This window comes from Natrix helvetica (genome assembly GCF_964273705.1).
Source record: "Natrix helvetica genome assembly, chromosome: 2".
Classification (NCBI taxonomy): Eukaryota; Metazoa; Chordata; class Lepidosauria; order Squamata; family Natricidae; genus Natrix; species Natrix helvetica.
Window position 1 is genome coordinate 255,517,212 of NC_138552.1, and position 21,817 is coordinate 255,539,028.

General features: G+C 35.1%; 1 protein-coding gene across 4 annotated transcripts in view; it reads right to left on the reverse strand.

The window, feature by feature from the left end:
• Nucleotides 1–1,176: 1,176 nt before the first annotated feature.
• ENTPD6 (ectonucleoside triphosphate diphosphohydrolase 6) overlaps nt 1,177–21,817 on the reverse strand; it is a 28,090-nt gene continuing 7,449 nt past the window's right edge. For 3 of the 4 annotated variants that reach the window (XM_081943070.1, XM_081943072.1, XM_081943071.1), the window contains exons 6-15: nt 21,674–21,749; nt 19,249–19,284; nt 17,355–17,443; nt 15,118–15,197; nt 13,720–13,784; nt 11,655–11,756; nt 10,202–10,342; nt 6,359–6,415; nt 6,089–6,201; nt 1,177–5,181 (exon numbers count right to left, since the gene is read on the reverse strand). In XM_081943070.1, the coding sequence (XP_081799196.1) occupies nt 5,098–5,181; nt 6,089–6,201; nt 6,359–6,415; nt 10,202–10,342; nt 11,655–11,756; nt 13,720–13,784; nt 15,118–15,197; nt 17,355–17,443; nt 19,249–19,284; nt 21,674–21,749 (843 nt within the window). In that variant the 3' untranslated portion in view covers nt 1,177–5,097. The remainder of the gene's footprint in view (nt 5,182–6,088; nt 6,202–6,358; nt 6,416–10,201; nt 10,343–11,654; nt 11,757–13,719; nt 13,785–15,117; nt 15,198–17,354; nt 17,444–19,248; nt 19,285–21,673; nt 21,750–21,817) is intronic. The other variant, XR_014174527.1, reaches the window with a different exon arrangement.

The window sequence follows — 21,817 nt, forward strand, 5'->3', positions numbered from 1 at the left end:
AACTCTACAATGACAAGTTTTTTTTAAAAATATCTATTCTCTAGCATCCATGAGGGAAGGGCATGACACCTTGCCAGAGCAAAGGCTTAAATATGGTGCAGTCTTAGCCATAGTTATTAAAATATAAGCTCATTTGAATTTCCTTCAATATTCATAGGCTTACAGCATGTGAAAAATCTGAGGCCCCAATGCCCTGCATACTCCTCCAAGCCTTGGGTGCACCCTATGGCATCTAAAAACCACTTTCAAATTGTAAAGTTCCAAGGATACAGAAAGAATACAAATTAATTATATTTAATAGTGTATCATACACACCCACACTCACACTCTAAATCCCATCAAAATAAATTTGGTTTGGGAAATGTAGATCTTTCATAGCACTCGCAGTGGAGGGGTTCAAAATTTTTACTACCAGTTCTGTGGGCGTGGCTTGGTGGGCGTGGCAGCGGAATGCTGTAAAATCTACATTCCCTTCCCACTCCAGGGGAAGTTACTGCAAAATCCTCATTTTCTCCCGATTAGCTGGGACTCGGGAGGCAGAGAATAGATGGGGCTGGGGCCAGTCAGAGGTGGTATTTACCGATTCTCCTAACTACTCAAAATTTCCACTGCTGGTTCTCCAGAACTGGTCAGAACCTGCTGAATACCACCTCTGCGTCAAAGCCAAATAATAACCATGGCCTGAAAATTTTGCTCAGGTGAGAATGTAGGCAGAGTGAAATAACCCAATCATCATTTTCTGTCAAGTGACAGAAGACAGCATTAACACATTTTTATTACATTAATTGCTGGAATATTCAGAGATAAATCAATTCAATTTACTAAGATTTTAAAAATGAAGAAGCTTTAATAATAAATTTAGATGTCAAACTTCTTCCTTATCTAATTTGCAGTTGAATTTTCCCAGAGGTATCTTTTTTTTTTTGGAGCTTAAGTATGTCCTCACTGTATTGTCAAATGTCTATATCTAGCAAATGTTGTTTTAGGAATACATGTTCAGGTGTTTTCTTTTCATATGGACAAGGACTTCCATTAAACTGGTACAATGAAACTCTAGACCCTAAATCTTTATAATCTGAAAAATAATCCTAAATATCTCTTACGAGGTGATCCTTTTCAATTCATTACAAAAATCCAAAATCCAGATCAAATGAAGTTTTATGTATTTAATGTGGAGGTAAATACAAAGGTGGCATGAAACAATACAGAGTAGTTAAGCTAGAATCACTCTTTAAATTTTTACTTGTCAAGCACAGTCTTGTGATGATCTTTTTCAGAAAACAATTTGTACCTGGTCATGTAACAGTAAGTACTGGGAATACTGTAACAGACTAGGTCACATTTTATACGCTAATTAACTTTTTAATACAATGAAATCCTTTGTTCTATTTGATTTTAGGATCTTATTCTTAGTACACAGCTGTAAATTGTTTCCAAACTATATCTGGAATCAAACCAAAATGACATTCTGCAGGTATCACTAAACTCTATTAGCTTATTTTTGAAGGACACACATTCTTTTCCAGTTCAGTATTTGATTTATCTTAACCACTGTCTTAGTCATCCTATTTACTTCCTTTGAATAATTAATAGAACACTAGTCTTTTTATTACTCTAGGGAATTTCATCAGTGCTCAACATTGTTTAAAAGGCAAGCAAAGACAGTTTTATAGCTTGCTTCCATCTAAACCTCTTTATTTGAAGGTCTTTTGGATTCAGTGGGAATCCATGTACCGTAATTTACCAATTGAGTATAATTAGGACTGTTCACTGCATCAGTCAACAGTTTCAATTGTATCAGATGTAATGGGGAGTTTAACAAAAATTGAATAAATTATACATATTATAATGTCTGCTTCAAACTGCAGGAGAGTGACATTTTTGCCTATCAGCATTGCTGCAAATATAACTGAAAAGCTAGTTTTTAATACCAAGGCTATTCTAGTATCCTATTTTTCAAAAGCTGACATCATACGATTACACAGTCTTCAATTACTGGAATGCTTTAATCTGAGTTATGGAATGAAAAGTCAGCAGAGAATGAAAAGATAAAAACAAACAAATTAAGAGTGCACAATCAATGGAAAAATATCACAATGAAGTAGCAAAGAGTGCAATGACAGATGATACGAGCCAAACCAGCGGCAAGGGACAGAGCTGGTTCATTTCTTTCTTTAATACAGTGAAGGAAAAGATGAACCAAATATCAGCATATCAACTTCATTCATATCCATATGGACATGTGCAAATGCATATTTTTATACACTTTCTGCTTCAAAGGACATGCCAAAGAGAATCAGCAATGACAAATACCTTTTGACTTTTCATATTTATTATGTGCTTATAAACCATATTCTATCAACTAGACTGGCCAGTAGACCAACTTCCTTAATGCCAGAGTTCAAGTGTTTTGCTAAATTATGTATGAATAAAATATAAGACTATATATTTGGATAATCTGTAACTTTTCACTTCCACAATGGGCTACTAAGCTGTGTCTACCATGATGTTTGCTCTATTGCAAACATTACTGTGAACCATTTCAGTTTTAGACAACAAAATAATCAAACGCATCTTTAAAAATCAGGACCGCAGTAGCTAGGGAGGGCAGGAATCATTCATTTCTTTTCATTGTCCCTGCTATTAGTAAGAGAAAGGCCTTGGTTGATGTCAATTGATATTTTTTCTCCATGGTTATTTGTCACTATGAATCTAGCAGCAGAGGTAAGAGTTGCTCCTTTCTTTCATGCTGCAGTTGTAACAATCCCTGCAGTGTCTAATGTGTTTAGAAGACTGGCACAGTTTCTAAGAAAACATAAATTTCCATACTGTCATTGTTTCCTCTTCCTAGTATCACAAGAGCAGCTTTGGAGTGCTTTATGGCTTGAGTCCTAGTAACTTTACAGACCATCTGTCCCAGACAGTATCTGCCAGTCCTACCTAAAGAGGTAGAGAGAGGAAATGTCCCTTTTTATTGCTTTTCCAGCCTTTGAAATAATTGGCTGCCCATATAAATATAGCCTCTCCCTATTGACATTTAGGAGGGAACTTATTAGTACATTCAGCTGAATCTATCAAAATGTATTTAGGGATACTGTTATAGCTTTTTACCAAGGATATGTATTAATTCCTTTATCGTAATTGTAAGTGGGGTAGCACAGAAATAGTGCTAAACAAACAAACAAACAAATCTTATAAACTTCAATGCCATCCAGTCAGCTTTTGCCTTAGAAATTCTGCTGTGATTGTTGATGTCTTCGAATCAAAAGATAGGACGACACAAATGTTTCTGCAGATGATAAAAAAGGATCACCAGAAAGTTGCATTGTTTCAAATAAAACATTTGTTTTACTGCAGTTTCAAGTACATTGCAACCTACCCAATAATAAACTAAGCTCAGCCTTCAAACCCAGCACATTTGGGGATATAGAAATGCTTTTGAACAGGATCCTTGGGTGGAAACAACCTTAATACTGCTGAAATTCAACCTTCAAATAGTTTCCCAATCTTTGTTTAGTGCAACAATAAATTTACTTGCTTAAAAGAAGACTGCGAAGACTTTAAAAAAGTATTTGAAGTTTCCTTAATAGCTAAAGGAACCTTAAATATACAAACTCTTTACCGAATACAAAATTTGGAACATTCATATTATCTTAAATATGATCTAATATTTAAACCAAAATTAAACAAATGCACATAATCTTTATTAGAACATTTAAGCATTTTTCCTGAATTTTCAGATTATCTCTCTGATATAGGTATACATGTTGCAGTAGGGAGCTTTCTGTCCTTCATACAAATTTATACAATCAAAAACTACTTCTACGAGTATTTTATAACTGATTAATACATTCCAAAAAAACATACTATGGTCTACGTATTGAACAATGGTAGACCAAACTAGCATGGTCCAATACTGCTTGATGTTAGCCTATGTCAAAAAACTCATTCAGCTATTGCTATGACCCATATGAAAAGATTCTTTCAGCAGTTTTAGATAATCCTCGTTTAGCAACTGCTTCAGATAGCAACTGTTCACAAATACAATAGTAATAAATAGTAGTCAAAATATTTCCCAACCAATGCATGCACTTCTGCCAAAATTTCTGCACTTGACCATAATATACACCAAAATTATACTAATTGCTTGTGTTGCTACATGAGAGAACGTATATTAAAATGGCAACAACCAGTGATCTTTGTGGGGCCTCTCAGCATGTGGTTTGTTTAATGTTTGTATCACTTAGTAACTATTTAACTGGAATCAATTGTGGTTGCTAAACAAGGACTGCATGAAGTGAGTTATAGCAAGATAACATTATCTAATCTTTTGCTTGACAGCAGGAACAAAAAACATTGTGCCATTTAAAAGTGAAAAAGGCTGTTACAGGATGGAATATACACCAAAAAGAAATTAAGGCAGTCAAAATCAAGAGGAAAACATCAACTGAATTCTGTGTGGGAACAGGCATCTTGCCCAGCTCACCTCTTCCAAAATAAACCAGTACCCCAAAGGCTCTGAAGGATTAAAGGCTGGATTCCAAAAGGTAATCTAAATATGTGTCAGTAAGAGTTTCACAAAGAATAGCAAAGTTTTTAAAATAAATACCCCACATATTCACATATTTTAAACTCTGAATGCCTATGGTCCAACATTCAAAGGTAGTTAAAAAGTTGCTTGCTTCTGATGTTAGCTTTTATATGCTTGCATCAACAAATGGCAAAATGTTTGCCTAAAGATTAAGTGCTTTTCTTATAAAGAACATCAAATAAATCAGAGATCATGAGCAATGTTCATTAAAAATCAAAGGATATTTGTTATACTAATTTGGTTTTGATTTCTAATAAGCTTCTGCTTTTAGCTGTCATGCATTATTCTTTTCAAAATGAGTGCTACTGATTTTGTGTGATGCTAAAAGTATTTGTGATCCCAGGACAATACTGGGCACCTTAAGCTACCACCTGAAGCACCAGCCCCCCTTACTGAAAGATTTAAAACATTTTAAAAAATATATATTTTACTTATAGCCCTTTTCAAAGGAACCAATCAGGTCCAATTTCCTAGACTCATTTTCCCCAGGCAGTAAATCTCTAATATTATAGCATGTGAAGTGAATCCATGTAGTGAAGAATTGCTCCCAAAGCCCAACTGGTTTCAATGTTGTTAATCTTCTGGGCCAGCTATAATGAAAAAAAAAAATGATTAAAATTTTTGGAAGTAGAGATGTTTCTATGGGCTGTTTAAAACATTGTGATCTATATATTTCAAGAGACTGCAGTGCATAATAGCCTTCTATGTAGTACACACATACCCAATTTATGTGTTGCCTTAGTTTTACTAAGTAGCATTTGGAATCCATGAGTTCCCAGATTTTATAATATAGGGGGAAAAAGAGGAAAGAATATATCTTGGCTGTAGTATTTAAAACTTATAAAATAGCAACAACAATAGCACATAAACATTTACTATTCCATAATGCTTTACGGCACTCTCTGAGCAGTTTACAATGTCAGCATATTGCTCCCAAAAATCTGGCTCCTCATTTTATCAATCTTGGAAGGACAGAAGGCTGAGTCAACCTTGAGCCAGTCAGGATCAAATTCCTGGCTGTGGACAGAATTAGTCTTCAATGCTGCAATTCAAAACCACAGCTCCTAAAATCCTAAAATCTAAAATTGTGCAGGTAATAGCTGATGAAGGTTTATGAAATGGAGCGGTCAAAATAAATTCTGTACACTATAAATAAGAAATTTTATTTTGCCCATTTAAGACTATTGTACATGGTTCAGGGTGGGATGCAATGTCTAGGCTTCAGTTTCTCTCTTCCTGTTCCTCTTTAAAATACTTTAGTCTGTCTCTTCCCCAATGTCTACTTCTGCTTTTTCCAAATAACTCAAAATGTTATTCCAATATTCTAAAAGAATAAATATTTCTAAATTGAAACTTTATTATTATTTTAAACAACCTAATTATTTTTGATACATGTTTGTGGAACAAAATTTTGGATATCCCTTTTCCTTTACTCTTAGTATTTTCAATATTGATATTATAATTCTACTCCAAATATTGACATTAAAAATTATTTACCTTAAGAATGTGATTCTTTGAAAAGCCCAGTTCTTTCAGCAGCAAACTGATGTAAGTAAGATCCATGCATAAGAAAGGATGCTTTCCTTGTTGAATCTCCATTGTTTTACACACTGGGTAATTAAAAAAATCAAATAAATGTAAAAGTAGTCTTTGCTAGAACTATTCCCATATAAACATTTTTCTCTGGATACTAAAGAGCCTTTGTTGGATTGTATTTTATAAAACTTCCTTAGATCTTGAGGAAAGCATACAAGCAACAGTACTTACCTTTCTTTGCTGCACTTTCAAACTTCCTGACTGGTAGGATCCCTCCCTTTTTCTTATCTAAAGAAAAAGAAGGAAAAAAAACAGTTCCGTAGTTCTAGAACAAAAAGAGGGCAGTATTGGCAAAACAGCTGCCACTCTAAATGATGAATAAATGGTTAAGTAGACAGTATTGTGTGCATTTCAAGCACAGATCTTTAGGTTTAGTGCTTATTAAAATAAGAATGTGTCTTATTTTCAGAGTCTTTAACAGGGAAAAATACCCTGCAATATTTATAGAATTACAGAAATGAATAGACATTCAATTGGAATCTTTTTGTACTTATGATTTCTATGTTCTAAGAAAGGTTTTCACAAATTATTGCACTAAACTAATAAACAAAATAACAATGCAAATACCACATTAAAGAATAAGCATAAACTTGGGAAGTTTCCGGTGAGCCATTCAGGGGAAACTGACATTCGTGTAGAAAAGCAGAAGATATTGCAGCTGAAATTATACCTGAATGCAGGATTTGGGCCACGGAAATCTGAGATCCCAAGATTACCCACATGTATTCTGTACAGGATTTTTTGGGGGGTGAGCAGATGGCAGGAACTGCATTTTTGTGGTTGGCTTATCATCAGGTAAGCATCATAGAATTCCATCATGCTTATAGTTGCTAATGTTGCCTATATGGACTTTAAGTTCGACCGAGTTTCATCTCTTAATCATTCTGGATTTAATTTTTTTTGCTATTTTTAAAGATTGAGAAGCTGTAGGCTGGCAAGTTTTACTATAGTATGTCTCCTTTAACATTTTTTAAAAAAAGGTTTATGAGTTAAAGATTTGTATTTTGTGGAATATACAGCAAAAAGATGATTACTATTGGCTCTAGAAAGTTTTAAATGTATTAAAGGCTTAGATGACCTTTAGATTTTATATATTTATTTAATTTATATCTATAATATTAGTTATTCCAATCAGTTTTGTATTGTATTGAAGATAAGCATTCCCTACACCTACTTCTCTGCTGAGGCAGATGTAGAGAATGCTTATCTATATTCAACTGGCTTGCTTCTCAGAATATCTTAAGGTAGCTGATCAAACTCTTTGCTGATCAACATATATCATGTTCATAGAATTCTTAAGCTTGGTCTGAGAAAGATATGCTTATTTGTCATCACTCTTGCACAATACCCTCCCAGATGGATGCCTGGAAGACTTTGCTATTAGAATTAGAATAACAAAGTTAGAAGGGACGTTGGAGGTCTTCCCCCCTGCTTAGGCAGGAAACCTTACACCACTTCAGACAAATGGTTATCCAATCTCTTCTTAAAAACTTCCAGTATTGGAGCATTTACAACTTCTGGAGGCAAGTTGTTCCACTGATTAATTGTTCTAACTTGTTAAAAATTGACAAACTGTTCTAATTAAGACTGTCCAAAGTTAAGAAAGCATTCATTCACTGACAATATTTTCAGCACCTCTTTTTGATCTGACTTTTAACAGAAAATGATTTTTAAAAGTCTTGAAAAAGTAAAACTGTAAAACACGTATTATGTGCATTGTAGTTAATAACTAGCAACTGATACATAATGTAATTTCAATAATTTAGGTTATTATACTATACTTCCCTGCTGGAAGCCCCAAATCTCTTCCTTGGTGAAAGGATTAGCAGTGACATCACCATTGCTTGGGAGATGCCCAGTTGTTGGCTCCTTTCAAGTCCCTGCCAATGAGTTCACCAAAGTGGTACCTGTTTATGTACTTGTGTTACCATAGTTTCAAACTGCTAAGTTGGCAGGAACTGGCGCAAATGACGGGAGCTCACCACATCACACAACAGCGCTTTGAATACGGGTTTGCAAATTGTCAATCCAGCATCCCAATCACGTGAGCCACCTCGCTCCATATAATCTAGGATAGGTGACTTTTCAATTATGACAACCTGGCATTTGGACAAACTAATACAGAGATACTATCCTTGCAGATTTTCCCCTCAAGAATCAATTTATCGAAGACAGTGGATGAAGCAGAGGCCTTTATTAAAAACACCTTTCCCTCCCAGAGGACGAAGATAGCAGAGGTGGGGGAAAAAGCAGCAATGTACAAGATATGGAGGGGTGGGGCACGGCTCCACCTGGGGGCAGGGAGGAGGGAGCAATATCGAAAAGGCTCAGGTCACAAAAATAAAAATATCTGAAATATTATTGTAATTGTTGATATACTAGAAAGTGACAAAGAAAGAGATGATTGAACATGTTGTTGACATAAAGTAAGAATTCTGTTTATGCTATTCTTTACATGTTATTTTAAAAATTGTAAAAGTATGAGATTTGGGGGGATTTCTATTGCCAACATGGGAGCTACTAAAATTTTCTATGTACCCTATTACCTTTTCCCTATACATGTTTTTAAAACCAATAAAACTTTTTACAAAAAAAAAAAAGAATCGATTTATCATGTGAAAAGCCTGAGTATTCTTGTGGACTGAGAATAAACTGACAGCAGTGTGAGCAAACCAAATACCACTCTTATTTGCATTGTAAAACTGAAGCAACATCATACTTCCTCTATGAGTTTATTACTTCCTCTAAAATAATCCTCTATGACAGTGGTTCTCAACCTGTGGATCGGGACCCCTTTGGGGGTCGAATGACCCTTTCACAGGGGTCGCCTAAGACCATCGGAAAACACATGTTTTTTATGGTCTTAGGAATGGAGACACCAATTTTATGGTTGGGGGTAACCACATGAGGAACTGTATTAAAGGGTTAAGGCATTGGGAAGGTTGAGAATCACTGCTCTATGAGTTCATTCAAGTTTATTTTCAATGGCTTTCTTCCATCTATTGATGCACTTGAGGCCTTAGCAAAGGTTCATTTGTAGGCTATGCCATGGCATGTGTGAAAGCACCACAGTCATCTATCACTAGCTTGCAGGGATATATTTATCTGCTTGTAGTTTTGTAGGCTGATTATCTTAGCACCATTTTTACATATTCGTAGTATGGCGATTGTAAGGGATTTCATTACACCAATGATGATCTTTAGTTTATCTTTGGCTTTGTGAATATCAAATATACACAAAGTTTTTAGAACCCCAAAATCTAGTTTCTGAGATCCAACTTTTCTCTGACATGCAAATTCTCTCTCTCTCTCTCTTCCTTTTTTATACCTTCCTTGCAAGCCATGATGGGCAAAACTCTGCCTTTCAATACTGTAGGTTTTAACCTGTAACCATAATCTCTGTGTAATCTTTTAGGTCCAGAAAGGCTCAAGTATTCATTACTTCCATGGGTTTGTCCTAAGTAGTACTTGACTTAGTGTATTCATTGGCCATCCTTTGGACCAGTGGTGGGATGACCTGGATATGGAAAAATTGTATCTGGTGTTCTGCCATAGTAAACCCATTTCCTATTTCAGGTGAAACAAACTGCTATGCAGAGCAAATGGACTCATTACATACATATTATTTTCTACTGAAGATGAATAACAGCAGACTGTCCCAGATGCATATGGAGGAATTCTGGTGGACACTTGGGAATTTCTGGATAATCTGGCAGGCAATACCATTTATTGCCTGATCAATTTGACATGCTGCCTATTGTTGCTTTATAATATCACTTTAAACTCATCAATATTTTACAAGTAAATAAGGATTTGGGGTTAGTTAAAATTACTGATTTTTAAGCTCTGTCCAGCACATATGAGAAGAACCTCTGAAAGCAGAGCGAAGAAACAAATTAGATTCTTCTTGTTCCCTTGCTTTGGCTAATTAGAATCAATGCCCTGTTATTGCATTTGGTGAACTAAATCCAACTTTCTAATATGAGGTTCACACTGTCTTTATTGCTAAATTACCTATTAAACCAGCAACTACTGCCAACTCATAATAGTAGGAAAAAGCATAGAAATCCAAATCCTTTGTTCTGGCTGTCTCATGAATGTTCTTGTTCAGCACTTTTGATATTTCATTATGACATGATTCAAAAAGTGACCTTCCTAAAAGAAAAAAGAAAAAAGACTATAAGGGAATTCATATATTGAGATTTATTACTTTTCAATATCTTTAGCAAATAGATATCAATTGGCATCAAGTAAGAAATAAGCAAAGATGCAGGGCATTACGTAGAAAATTATAATATTGTAAAAGGAGGACGATGGCATGTGGAAATAGTATTGTCAGCGTTCCAAATATCATGCAGAATTAAATCAGAGTCCAAGGCAGAGCTATCCTTAAAGTTCCAATTTAATAAGACAGACATGTTGGCACATCTGTGGGAATCCGAATCTGAAAGCTTCCTGGGTTCCCACCCAGTTGAAAGTTCAATATCTTGCCCCCACACCCACAAGTTCATCACATGGTCCAATCTTCCTCTGCCACGCTGGCATTTCCACCCATCTAGTTCTGGTCAGGTGCAGAGGTGCAGAGACAAAGAATGAATTTGGGCTTCTAGAAAGGAATGTTCTATTATGACAACAATACATTCTACAATTCTACTCCTTATTATTCCCCCTCCCAATTACTACACTAATGAAACAGCATAGAAAATTATTAGTGTGTGTGGCAGCCCAAAAATGCTAAAAGGAATATAACTGCAGGCCTGACAAGTATGTAATTGTTTAATTATTGGTGGAACAGTTATGCTCTGAAGAACCTCTTCCAAGAGAGGTTCTGTGAATTAATGGAGACCTCTCTTTTTAATATAGACATTATATTACGGCACATTTTATATTTTTACACTTTTGAAATCTATTGAGTTTTGTGACTCTGGTTTATACTTGTCCTTTGTTATATCAGTGCATTATACTTTGTTCTGAGCTGCCTAGAAAAATATATTTTAACTGTAATTATGAGCTGTCTAGAAGGAATAAAATGCTTCCACTATACTTACTCCTGCACTCAATCCTAAAAATGAACTATTTTGGAAAAATGCCTGATTGCTGGGACCGTATTTGGAAAAAAGATAGGGGAAAACTCTATAATTGTTCTTACTTTCAAACATCTTTGGACCAGCCCAATAAAACTCCCCCTTCTGTATCTCTGCATTCCATCACAAATCACTTGGGGATCAAACAATATTAAAAACCTGACATATCACCTTAGACGGGTTTATGCTGTGATTGTTTTCAAACACCATTCTTACTCATGAGTATGACCGCAAAAATTTGGTAAAACTGGCGCATATGGGCAGAATATTGTATATGCACTCCTCTATGGAAGAATGTGTACAGATGTAGTTACAATTTCTATTCAAAAGACCCATTTGCAAAAGTCAAGTACCTTTGCAAAAATAAAGAAGTGATCAGGTACCTGGTTTCTGCGCTTTAATTTTGTACAGTATCTTTGCATGTTCCCATTCACCTTGATAATTTAGTGGCAAGCAGGGACTTATTAGTTCTTCTCCTTCTTTTACTGTTAGGGAAAAATATAGAGAGAGCAAGTCTGCTTGAGATACAGCAATTATTTTGAATAGGCAAACAATTTTCTCACCCCCAAGATAATGTTTTCTATTTGATACTTGAATGTATAGTACAGATCAATCAAACATACATTTGATAAGGGTGATAAGCAAAGCTAAGACTAATTCTCCAAAGATAAAATGAAAGGTAAACTCTCCTTTGAATCAAGCTCAGTTCTGAGTAATTTCATACACATATATGTAGTTCTCTTGACAACAATACAATACAATACAATACAATAGTAGAGTTGGAAGGGACCTTGGAGGTCTTCTAGTCCAACCCCCTGCCTAGGCAGGAAACCCTATACCGTTTCAGACAAATAGCTATCCAACATCTTCTTAAAGACTTCCAGTGTTGGGGCATTCACAACTTCTGGAGGCAAGCTGTTCCACTGATTGTTCTGTCAGGAAATTTCTCCTCAGTTCTAAGTTGCTTCTCTCTTTGATTAGTTTCCACCCATTGCTTCTTGTTCTACCCTCAGGTGCCTTGGAGAATAGTTTGACTCCCTCTTCTTTGTGGCAACCCCTGAGATATTGAAACACTGCTATCTGTGAAACAACACAGAAGAGGTTGCTAATCCACAGTGGATTTAATTTTCCAGTCTAGAGTGCAGCACATTTCCTATTGTTGACATTACCAACAGACTTCCAGATACAATTTAAAGCTTCAGGGTCCTGATTGTTAAGACCAGGTCTGTTTGCAATAACACCATCTTCATCCACGAATGGGTACTGAATCAGGCAGCAGACCTGTCATCTATTAGTGAAACCTGGATGCATGAAGTGACAATGTAGCCTGGTCAGAGATCTGCCCTACCAGTAGATCCTTCCTCTACTTTGATATGAGGGTGGGAGAGGAGGGATGCCTCTGATCATTAGAAATACCTTACTGGTGGTCAGGGGTCCTGCTTCTGATACAACTGTGTGAATGGCTCTACGTTAGGCTGGGTTGTACAGACATGCTTGGAAATAAGATCTGATTAGAAGAGAATACATTGAAGCTGAAGCCAAGTAAGATGAGTTATTGTTGGTGTATCAAGTTTTCTTTCAACACCAGTGTTACTACTAGATAGGTAAGAGCTACCCATGAAAGAGCAGGTTTGCAATCTGGGGGCACTTTTAGACTCATGGTTCCTGTTATAACAGCAGATAAAAGGTATGCTAAAGGACTTTGCCCAGCTGCAACAACTGCAATTCTACTTGATGCAGAAGGACCAATTTATAAGTTCTCATTGCCATCTGGATTCGCTATTATAATGTGTTTTACACAGGCTTGCTCTTAAAGACTATTCAGAAATGTCTACTGTTCCAGAACAGCCTACATATTTCCGGCTTTCTGACAATGAGAACATATGACACCAATTTTGTGGGCTCTATAATGGTTACCATTACCCTTACGGATACAATGTTAAGTGCTGGTCTTTCTCCTTAAAACCCTTCAAGGCTTAGCACTGGGTATGTACAGGACTGCCCGCATCGGAATCAGCCTCACCAGATCTTGTAGGGAACCACTTCTACTTTTCATGTGCTTCTAGGAAGTGAATGAAGCCCATGTTAAACAGTGCTCCTTTTGTATAGCAGCACTGCTGCTTCAGAATGGTCTTGGCAATCAGTTATATATCCCGATCTCCCAATAGTAACAAAATCTCACTTTGCTTAGCCTTTTCAAGATTAACCAAGGTTGATGTTTCCTGATGGAACATGGTTATTTTAATTGAGTTTTATCTGTTTTAATTATCTTTAGATTATGTTTTACTTGTACATTGCTTCTAACTCCTTGAAAGAAAAGAGAAAGAAACCTAATAGATTTTAATTGAGAAATATTATTAATATGTCACTATCTACTTGGAAAGGGAACATTAAAAAAAGCAATTTGGGATTCCTGTGTAAATCATTCAAATCATATATAATACTTACAGGCTTGTCCTTCAACGCCTCCTAAAATTGCCAGTCTTGCCGACATTAATCCAAATCCCAAGTAACTAGACAAATTGAGAGAAGCAATTCTGATAAAGACTAGATTCTTTTTTTGTTTAACAGTATTTATGAAGTAGAATATATCTACCAGTAGCTGGCTATAAACAACAGATACAAAATGCACTGGATTTTGCAGCTGCTGAAATTATGAAACAATAAAAAAACTTGGTCACTTTATTGCAGACTATAAGACTATAAATACCACATGCATAAGAAAGGATATTTTGAATATGGCAGATCTATAGCTAATTTGCACCTTGCAGTTATTTATATTTATAAATATATATTTATATTTATCAATATTTATAATGATAATTTTATGATGAATATGGTTATTTTAAATTTCATTTCACAGTTATAAACACTTAATTTGCTTCCATACCATACATTTTAAATAGTTAGATAGGCCAAAGAGGTGAAATGCATTCTGGGCCTTTTAAAAATGAACCTCACCGCTTAATAGGCAAGTTACTTCATGGTTCATCAAAAACAAGATGAAATGTATTCGTGAACAGTCAAAATAAATATATTGCAGTCTTTACAATAATTAAAAAGAATTACATTTGATGGTATCCTAAGGTCAATGTTTAAGTAGCGTTTTATTTTAAAATGGCCAATACTTTTGTAACTAGCAACTGTATGGTCACATGATAAATTTAAATTGCCCATAATTTGTTGTTATTCCCCAAAAGATTGTCCTTGAAGGAAGGAAATTGTACTTTTTAAAAGTATGGGAAGGATGTTACAAATATTTAACACATCAATCCAATCAGTATCTTTCTCCAAATTTATATTTTGATTTTTTTTCTAGTTCCTGGGATTCCTGGCTTATAAATAGCAGTCTGAAAAATCTGATCTGTATAGTTGCCCAGCCAATCTAAATTGCTCATTCTTTTCAAGGAAACAGTGTCAGAAGTTTGGGATATAAAATATCCTCTGGTTTTCTGTGTATAGGAGTCAAATAATTTACTGGCTTGTTGTTACTCTAGAATACGTTTGAGGTAGATTCTTAGAGCCCTGCATATATTTAATCCGTGCCAACTCCATTCTTGTAATAATTTAGATCAAATATCAGGCAGCATAATGTTTCTGATTAAATTTATAATCTTAATCTTGAAACGACTATATCTTAGATCCTGCGTAATTGAGAGCACCTCTATTTCTCCCCTAACCAAGTTTAGGACTATCAAAAAGAAACCCACTATTTGACTAAAGATGCCTAAATGTTTGCATGCAACTATGTATTAGATTTTTTAAATAAATAATCAATTGCTAAGAACATTTGACAACCTTAAAAAAAAATACTCCACTATATGAAAAAACTTTTTGACAACTAACCTGTGTGAATTCAGTTTATATGTTGTATTAAACAAGTTAAATGAAATGATGTGTTCAGCAGTTGTGTTCTCCACAGATGTCTGTAAAGAAAGAGAAAATACCTGATATTCCATTAAAAAAAATAGAGCAATGTGGTTGGAGAGCTACTAAAAAGCTATATTTAAACGTTCTTAAAATTATGTGTTACATCTCTATGCATCATGGTCAGATAATAACAAATAGAAAGATCCAAGATTGGATATTTCAGTAAATAGACCAAAGGATGATCTTCCAATTTATATGCTACTGTTTCCTGATTAAGCCAGCATGCCTAGAATCTTACAGATACTTGTATCTATGAAAATTACGTGCCTTATGTCACTTAATTACAGTGGCATCCTACAAGACAACTAAAATAAATACGGCTTGTTAATTGTAGCCTACATTCATATCAACTCTGTCAGGGTGATGCAAAATACAGATAAGGAGTAAGAAATAGGATGCTAAATAAATTAAAGGCATAAAATAAAAGGAAATTTGACTAAAATTATTTTTTACCATTCATTATGCTTCCCATATCTTTCAAACCATTCTTGCTTCCAATATGTCTATATATTGTTTAATATATTGCCATTTGTTCTTTAAACCTCTTCCCTCTTTCTTTTTTAAGCCTCATCAGCCATCCAGGCACAGCTTTCTATTTTCCTCTTCTTTGTGACTTGTTTATCCCTCCTTCTGGCCCAACTTTCTAACATTTTAATACTCAATCCTTATTTGTGAGCTCCCATTCATTTTTTTCCAATTAAATAAAATGCCCTTATACAGAGCTATTTCCCCTAAAGGACCATTATCAAATTTTAAAAGCCATTCAAAATCTCCTTCACAGAAGGATTCTGGGCAGCGTACAAATAAAATATTAAAACATAAAAACAGTATATAATATTTAAAAAGGGCAAGGATGAATTAAAAACTTAAAAGGGAAGGGGAGGGGCTTTCAGGGTGCTAACCAGGCCCATTATTGTGTGTTCCTCTCTGAGCCCCAAGCAAAGTTGCAGAGCCATGTTTTTACCCCAGGAGAGAGTGGGGCCTGCCTTATCTCTGAGGGAAGAATGTTCCACAGGGCAGGGACAATAGCAGAGAAGGCACTTTTCCTGGACCTTACCAACTGGAATTATTTAGCTGACGAGGCCCATTATACACTTTCCCTGCTTGACTGGGTGGGATGGGCATATGTGGCTCCATGCCATGTAAGGCTTTCAAAGTGATAACCAACCACTTGAATTGGACCCAGACGCCAAATGGCACCCGATCCAGTTTGCGCAGTAAAAGTATTACATGGGCCCTTCTTTATGTTCGCCTGCAGCTGAAGCTTTTGGATACTTTTCAAGGATATGCTGAAAAGTCATTACCTAGTAGAAATGTTGTCTGTCAGCCCTTGGTGGCCAGCAGCTTCTAGGGATCAAAAGCAATGCCAGAGAGGCATTAGAAATGTGCTGCCTGGCAGAATCTTTCAAGCTTTATACTTGCTGTATACTGTGAGTGAATGAATGAATGAAATGACAGATACCGTGTTTCTCCAAAAATAAGACAGGGTCTTATTTTCTTTTGACCCCCGAAATAAGCACTTGGCCTTATTTTTGGGGAGGTCTTATTATTTTTGAGGTGCAGGAGGCAAGTGTGGTCACCTCATGGCTGCTACAGTGTTGCAATATTTTTGGGGTGGGCTTATTTTCGGGGGAGGGCTTATTTTAGCGCATGCGCTTAAAAGCCAGATTGGGTTTATTATCTGGGGAGGTCTTATTTTGGGGGAAACAGGGTACTACAATTTTTGTTAGCACCTAAGATCTGCCGGCATACTTCTAGAACTATATCAGACCTAGAACATGTATCGGAAATATAATTTAGATAATATCTAAACTATATTATTTTGCATTTTAGGTAACATCCGTAGCCATTTATATAATCAGTATTAACCTTGCACAATTCTCTTACTATCAATAATGGAAGTCATATACCTAAAAGCAATAGTTGCTGACAGCCTTTCTCTTGAATAGAAAAACCTACTAGCATTAAATGTCAACAGTGGAGAGTTCATTAAATTTCTACTTCAATGCAAGTTTTAAATCCACTCTAAAGCTGGCATGTTTTTATATCCCAAATCAAAATTAAAGAAAATCATCAGAAACAAAAAATATATATAAAATTATCTGGTAATCTCTTGAAAGAGTTGAAATAAAAGGGACTTGTATTCTTCTTACTTCGGTGCTTGGGAGAAATGTGATTTGAGTAGATCCACCACCTAAATCTAGCATTCCTACACATTTCTTCATTGGGTTGTTCAAGCTTTCTGAAATGCATCATTTGATAAAGCAAAGTTAATGTAGTGTTTATTCAAGAAATGTAATTATTTTTACAAACAGTTCCAAGTAAAACACATGTACCTTGCCTATATTATCACACATATATAAATCAGACTTATAATTTCAAATAAACAAGGAACATAAATGCATGGAAATGTTTTAATTTATTATTTGCTGAAATATATATTAAAGTAAGCATAGGTTTTAAATTCAAAGTATAACTGGAGTTTTATCTGAAGCAACTATGGCTGCAATTTTATATCCTGGGAACTGCTACACTGAATGCAATAGTACTTATGTAAATCTTGAAGTTTTATATAGCAAATTACTTTAGCAAATAGTAAACTACTACTACATACTTTGAACATTCAGAGATAACATAAATTGTATTATATTGGGGTCCCAATGGGAGTCGGCACTTTGGGGGTTGCTGATAATACCCCACCTCCTCCCTGTGCGCACTTTGTTCCCTCCCTCTCCATCTTGCTTAGTTTTATTTTAATTGAATTTTAAATTTATTATCCTTATTACTGTTTTAATGTTTTATAGGACATTAGAGTCACCTCTGACAAAATGGGTGATTTATTAAACTGATAAGTTTAAATAATAATAATAATAATAATAATAATAATAATAATAATAATAATAATAATAATGACAATGCACTACAGTTTACATCCACGTGGTGACACTGATAGACTATACCTGCCCCGAAAATCAGGTGGCAGAGGATTATTACAAGTGAAGCAAATAGTTGAAGAAGAAAAACATGCACTGGCTGATTATTTAAAAGAAAGTCAAGAACATCTATTAATCGAAGTAAAGAACAAAAATCTACTGAAGGCCCAACAGACGAAACAAGAATACAGAAAAGATGTGATAAAATCAAGAATGGAGAGTTGGCAGAACAAAGCCTTACATGGTCAATTTCTGGAAAAAATAAAAGATAAAGTGGACAGTGAAAAAACTTGGTTATGGTTAACAACAGGTACATTAAAGAAAGAAACAGAGTCACTAATCCTGGCTGCGCAAGAACAAGCTATCCGAACAAATGCCATTAAGGCCAAAATCGAAAAATCCTTTGATGATGCCAAATGCAGACTCTGCAAAGAAGTTGATGAAACTGTTGACCACATACTCAGCTGCTGTAAAAAAATCGCACAGACTGATTATAAATTGCGGCACAATTCAGTAGCACAAATGATCCACTGGAATTTGTGCAAAAATTATAATATTAAAACAACAACAAACTGGTGGGAACATAACCTGAAAAAGTCACCGAAAATCAGATGGTCAAGATCCTGTGGGATTTTTGTATACAAACAGACAAAGTACTAGCGCATAACACACCAGACATCACACTGGTTGAGAAAAAGAAGGTTACAATCATAGACATCGCAATACCAGGTGATAGCAGGGTTGAGGAGAAGGAACATGAAAAAGTCGCGAAATACCAGGACTTAAAAATTGAAATCCAACGATTATGGCACAAACCAGCAGTGGTAATTCCAGTGGTAATCGGCACACTGGGTGCTATTCCAAAAGCACTGGAATTACATTTAAAACAGTTAAAACTTGACAAAATCACCATCAGTCAAATGCAAAAAGCTGCACTGCTTGGATCTGCACGTATATTACGAAAATACGTTACGACGTCCTAGGCCCCTGGGTGGGGCCCGACTAGTAATCAATGCCAAATCCGGCGAATCAACTGGCCGCTGTGATACAATCGTATAATAATAATAATAATAATATAGAATATAAATGTAGTACAATATACTTGCAAACATACCTGTTAAAAAGTTGACTGTGATCCATGCTGAAATACCTGGTTTTAAAAAATGCAATAAGTAGAGATCAGATTTCAATTTTCCAGTTCCTGTGATTTATTTATCAATAAGAGCATATTTAAATTAGTCAAAATCACTCAAATCAGGATGCATGAGAAAGTGGCACAGGAGACAAATGCTTGTTATAACAATTAGTATATACCGGTAGGTATCTGACTTAACACTAACTGCAGCTTAGGTTTCAAACTGGTTACTACTATATCAGAAAAAATGAGCTGGATCTTTAGAAGAAAGATATACAGAAAATGTCAATTAAGTGTACTATTTGCAAGCTAAAAGATCTTAGTTAACTTGGAGCAATGCGTGACACATGCTTTTTGCCTTCACATATTTGCATATGGAAATGATCATTATGAACTGATTCAAAGTACCTGCTAGAGTAAAGTATTGTATAATATAGAAAATTCTTCTTCCTAAATGGCCACACAGTATTCTGTCAATGTTGTGTGTAGCCTACAATTTATAATTTAAAAAAATTAAATACAATACAAACTGAAAACTTATCTATAGAATTTTGTCTCAACTATACTTCTAGTCTCAGAACACATAAAGTCTGAAAGCAAGTAACAGCTAAATAAAACTACAAACAATATGTTTTATTCACTAAATTGCTTGCTCACTCTTACATAAGCCAGCCCTCATTCTGTGGAAGATGGATACATGCAGTTCTACCTGGAACTCAATACTACTTAACTAAACTAACTTCATATTCTTTCTGAATGAAGAAATCATTTTTTCCTCAGTAAAAGAGGAGATTAGGGCACTCCTGCAGGTGCCAGGCTGTTGCTAAGATTGGAACCAAGTGCCTACTACAAATGGAAGAATTCCTCAGAAGCTAAGTGGAAACTGCCATAAATGTAAATAGCATTTTCTGTTTATTAGTACAGTAGGACAGCCAGTGGAAATTTCTCAATTTGTTTCCTGAGGGATAAATTAAAATCTTGCCCTTAGAGGATTGAAAAAGATGCTGAGGAAATGCAGATTTTTTTTCTCCAAAAATTTACTATCAACTCATCCTTGATAGTCTAACTTTAGACTATGTGGAGTCCTTGATGCTTTCTGAGCTTGTTTTCTTGCAGGTATTTCATTATCTAAACTAGGTAACATCTTCAGCACTAGATAACCTGATGAAGTTTGCATAATGAATCATTTGCAAGGAAAAAACCAGCTCGGAGAGTACCAAAGGCCCTTCAACTCTGAGCTACAAATATTCTCCTCTTATCAGTTTAGACATCAACTAGATATTCTCTAATAAATTTCAGTGAATGCATAGTACCTGACAACTGAGAATTCTGCATAGATAACAGGCTAATGTCTTTTTCTTGTTTCAACTGGCTGCAGATATGATAATAGGAGCCATTTTGATTTCTCTATAAAAGGACAGGAAATTATAGTGTAGTTTTTGGTTTCATTATGTGCTACAAAGCCAGTATTTATGTGTTTCATAAATTAAGAATAACTGATTTATTTTTTAACTAAAATAAAAAATAATATTCTACGAAATTATATTTGGAGCTGTTTAATTCAAGAATATTCAATTGCTGCAAAACATGCAGTTTGAATTCTTTCTTTGACTGACATATGTGGAGCAGGATTTTTACATTATGATATAACTAAAAATAAGTGCGAAATGCTGCACCATACACAAAGATCTTTCTAGCAATTCTTCTAATTTTAAGCTGATCTATGAACAACAAAAGAAAAACACTTCTGGTAAAGATTTTGGGCACAAAATGGACACTCAGTCACAGCACTTCTTTTAAGTAAGGATTGAAATTCATTTTTACTGATTCATTTTCAATGAACCCTAACCAACGTTTCAACTAACTCAATGTGTGTGTGTGTGTGTGTGTGTGTGTGTGTGTGTGAAAACCTCCTTTCCCAGATGTAGAATGTATATGTTCAATTAATAAATTAAAGACTCCCAAATATTCCATGGCCAAATAAATTTGGGAAACAGTAATTTAGCTTAATAGAACAGGAATAGATGTTCTTTATATTACTCCACAACTTTTTGCAAGCAGTTAAAATATTGTAAAAGAGCCAGTGATTAAGGTATCAGGTTACAGAATGGAAGACTGTGAGTCCTAGTCCCACTTTAGTCACAAAGCAGCTAGATGACCTTGGGCTAGTCACTTTCCCTTAGCCTTATGATGGAGGCAATAGCAAATCACTTTTGAAAAGAAAACTGCAGGGACTTGTCCAGCCAGTTCCTGAGAATCAGACATGATTAAACAGAAGAGGGGAAAACATTGCAGAGGTATTAAACAAACAGTTAGCTTCACAGAAATTCTGTTTATACAGGAAGATTATTTTAGAATAAAAAACAAACAGAGTATGAAATCACTGAAACATAAATTCAACTACCTTCATCTGATCCATCCACTATGGAGACACAATCACTTCCTATAAAGAATGGAGACTCTTGAAAAATGACCTTTACCTAAAATTAAGAGGATTGATATAAATACATTTAAAACTAAAAAAACACAGTAATTCAGAAATGACTAT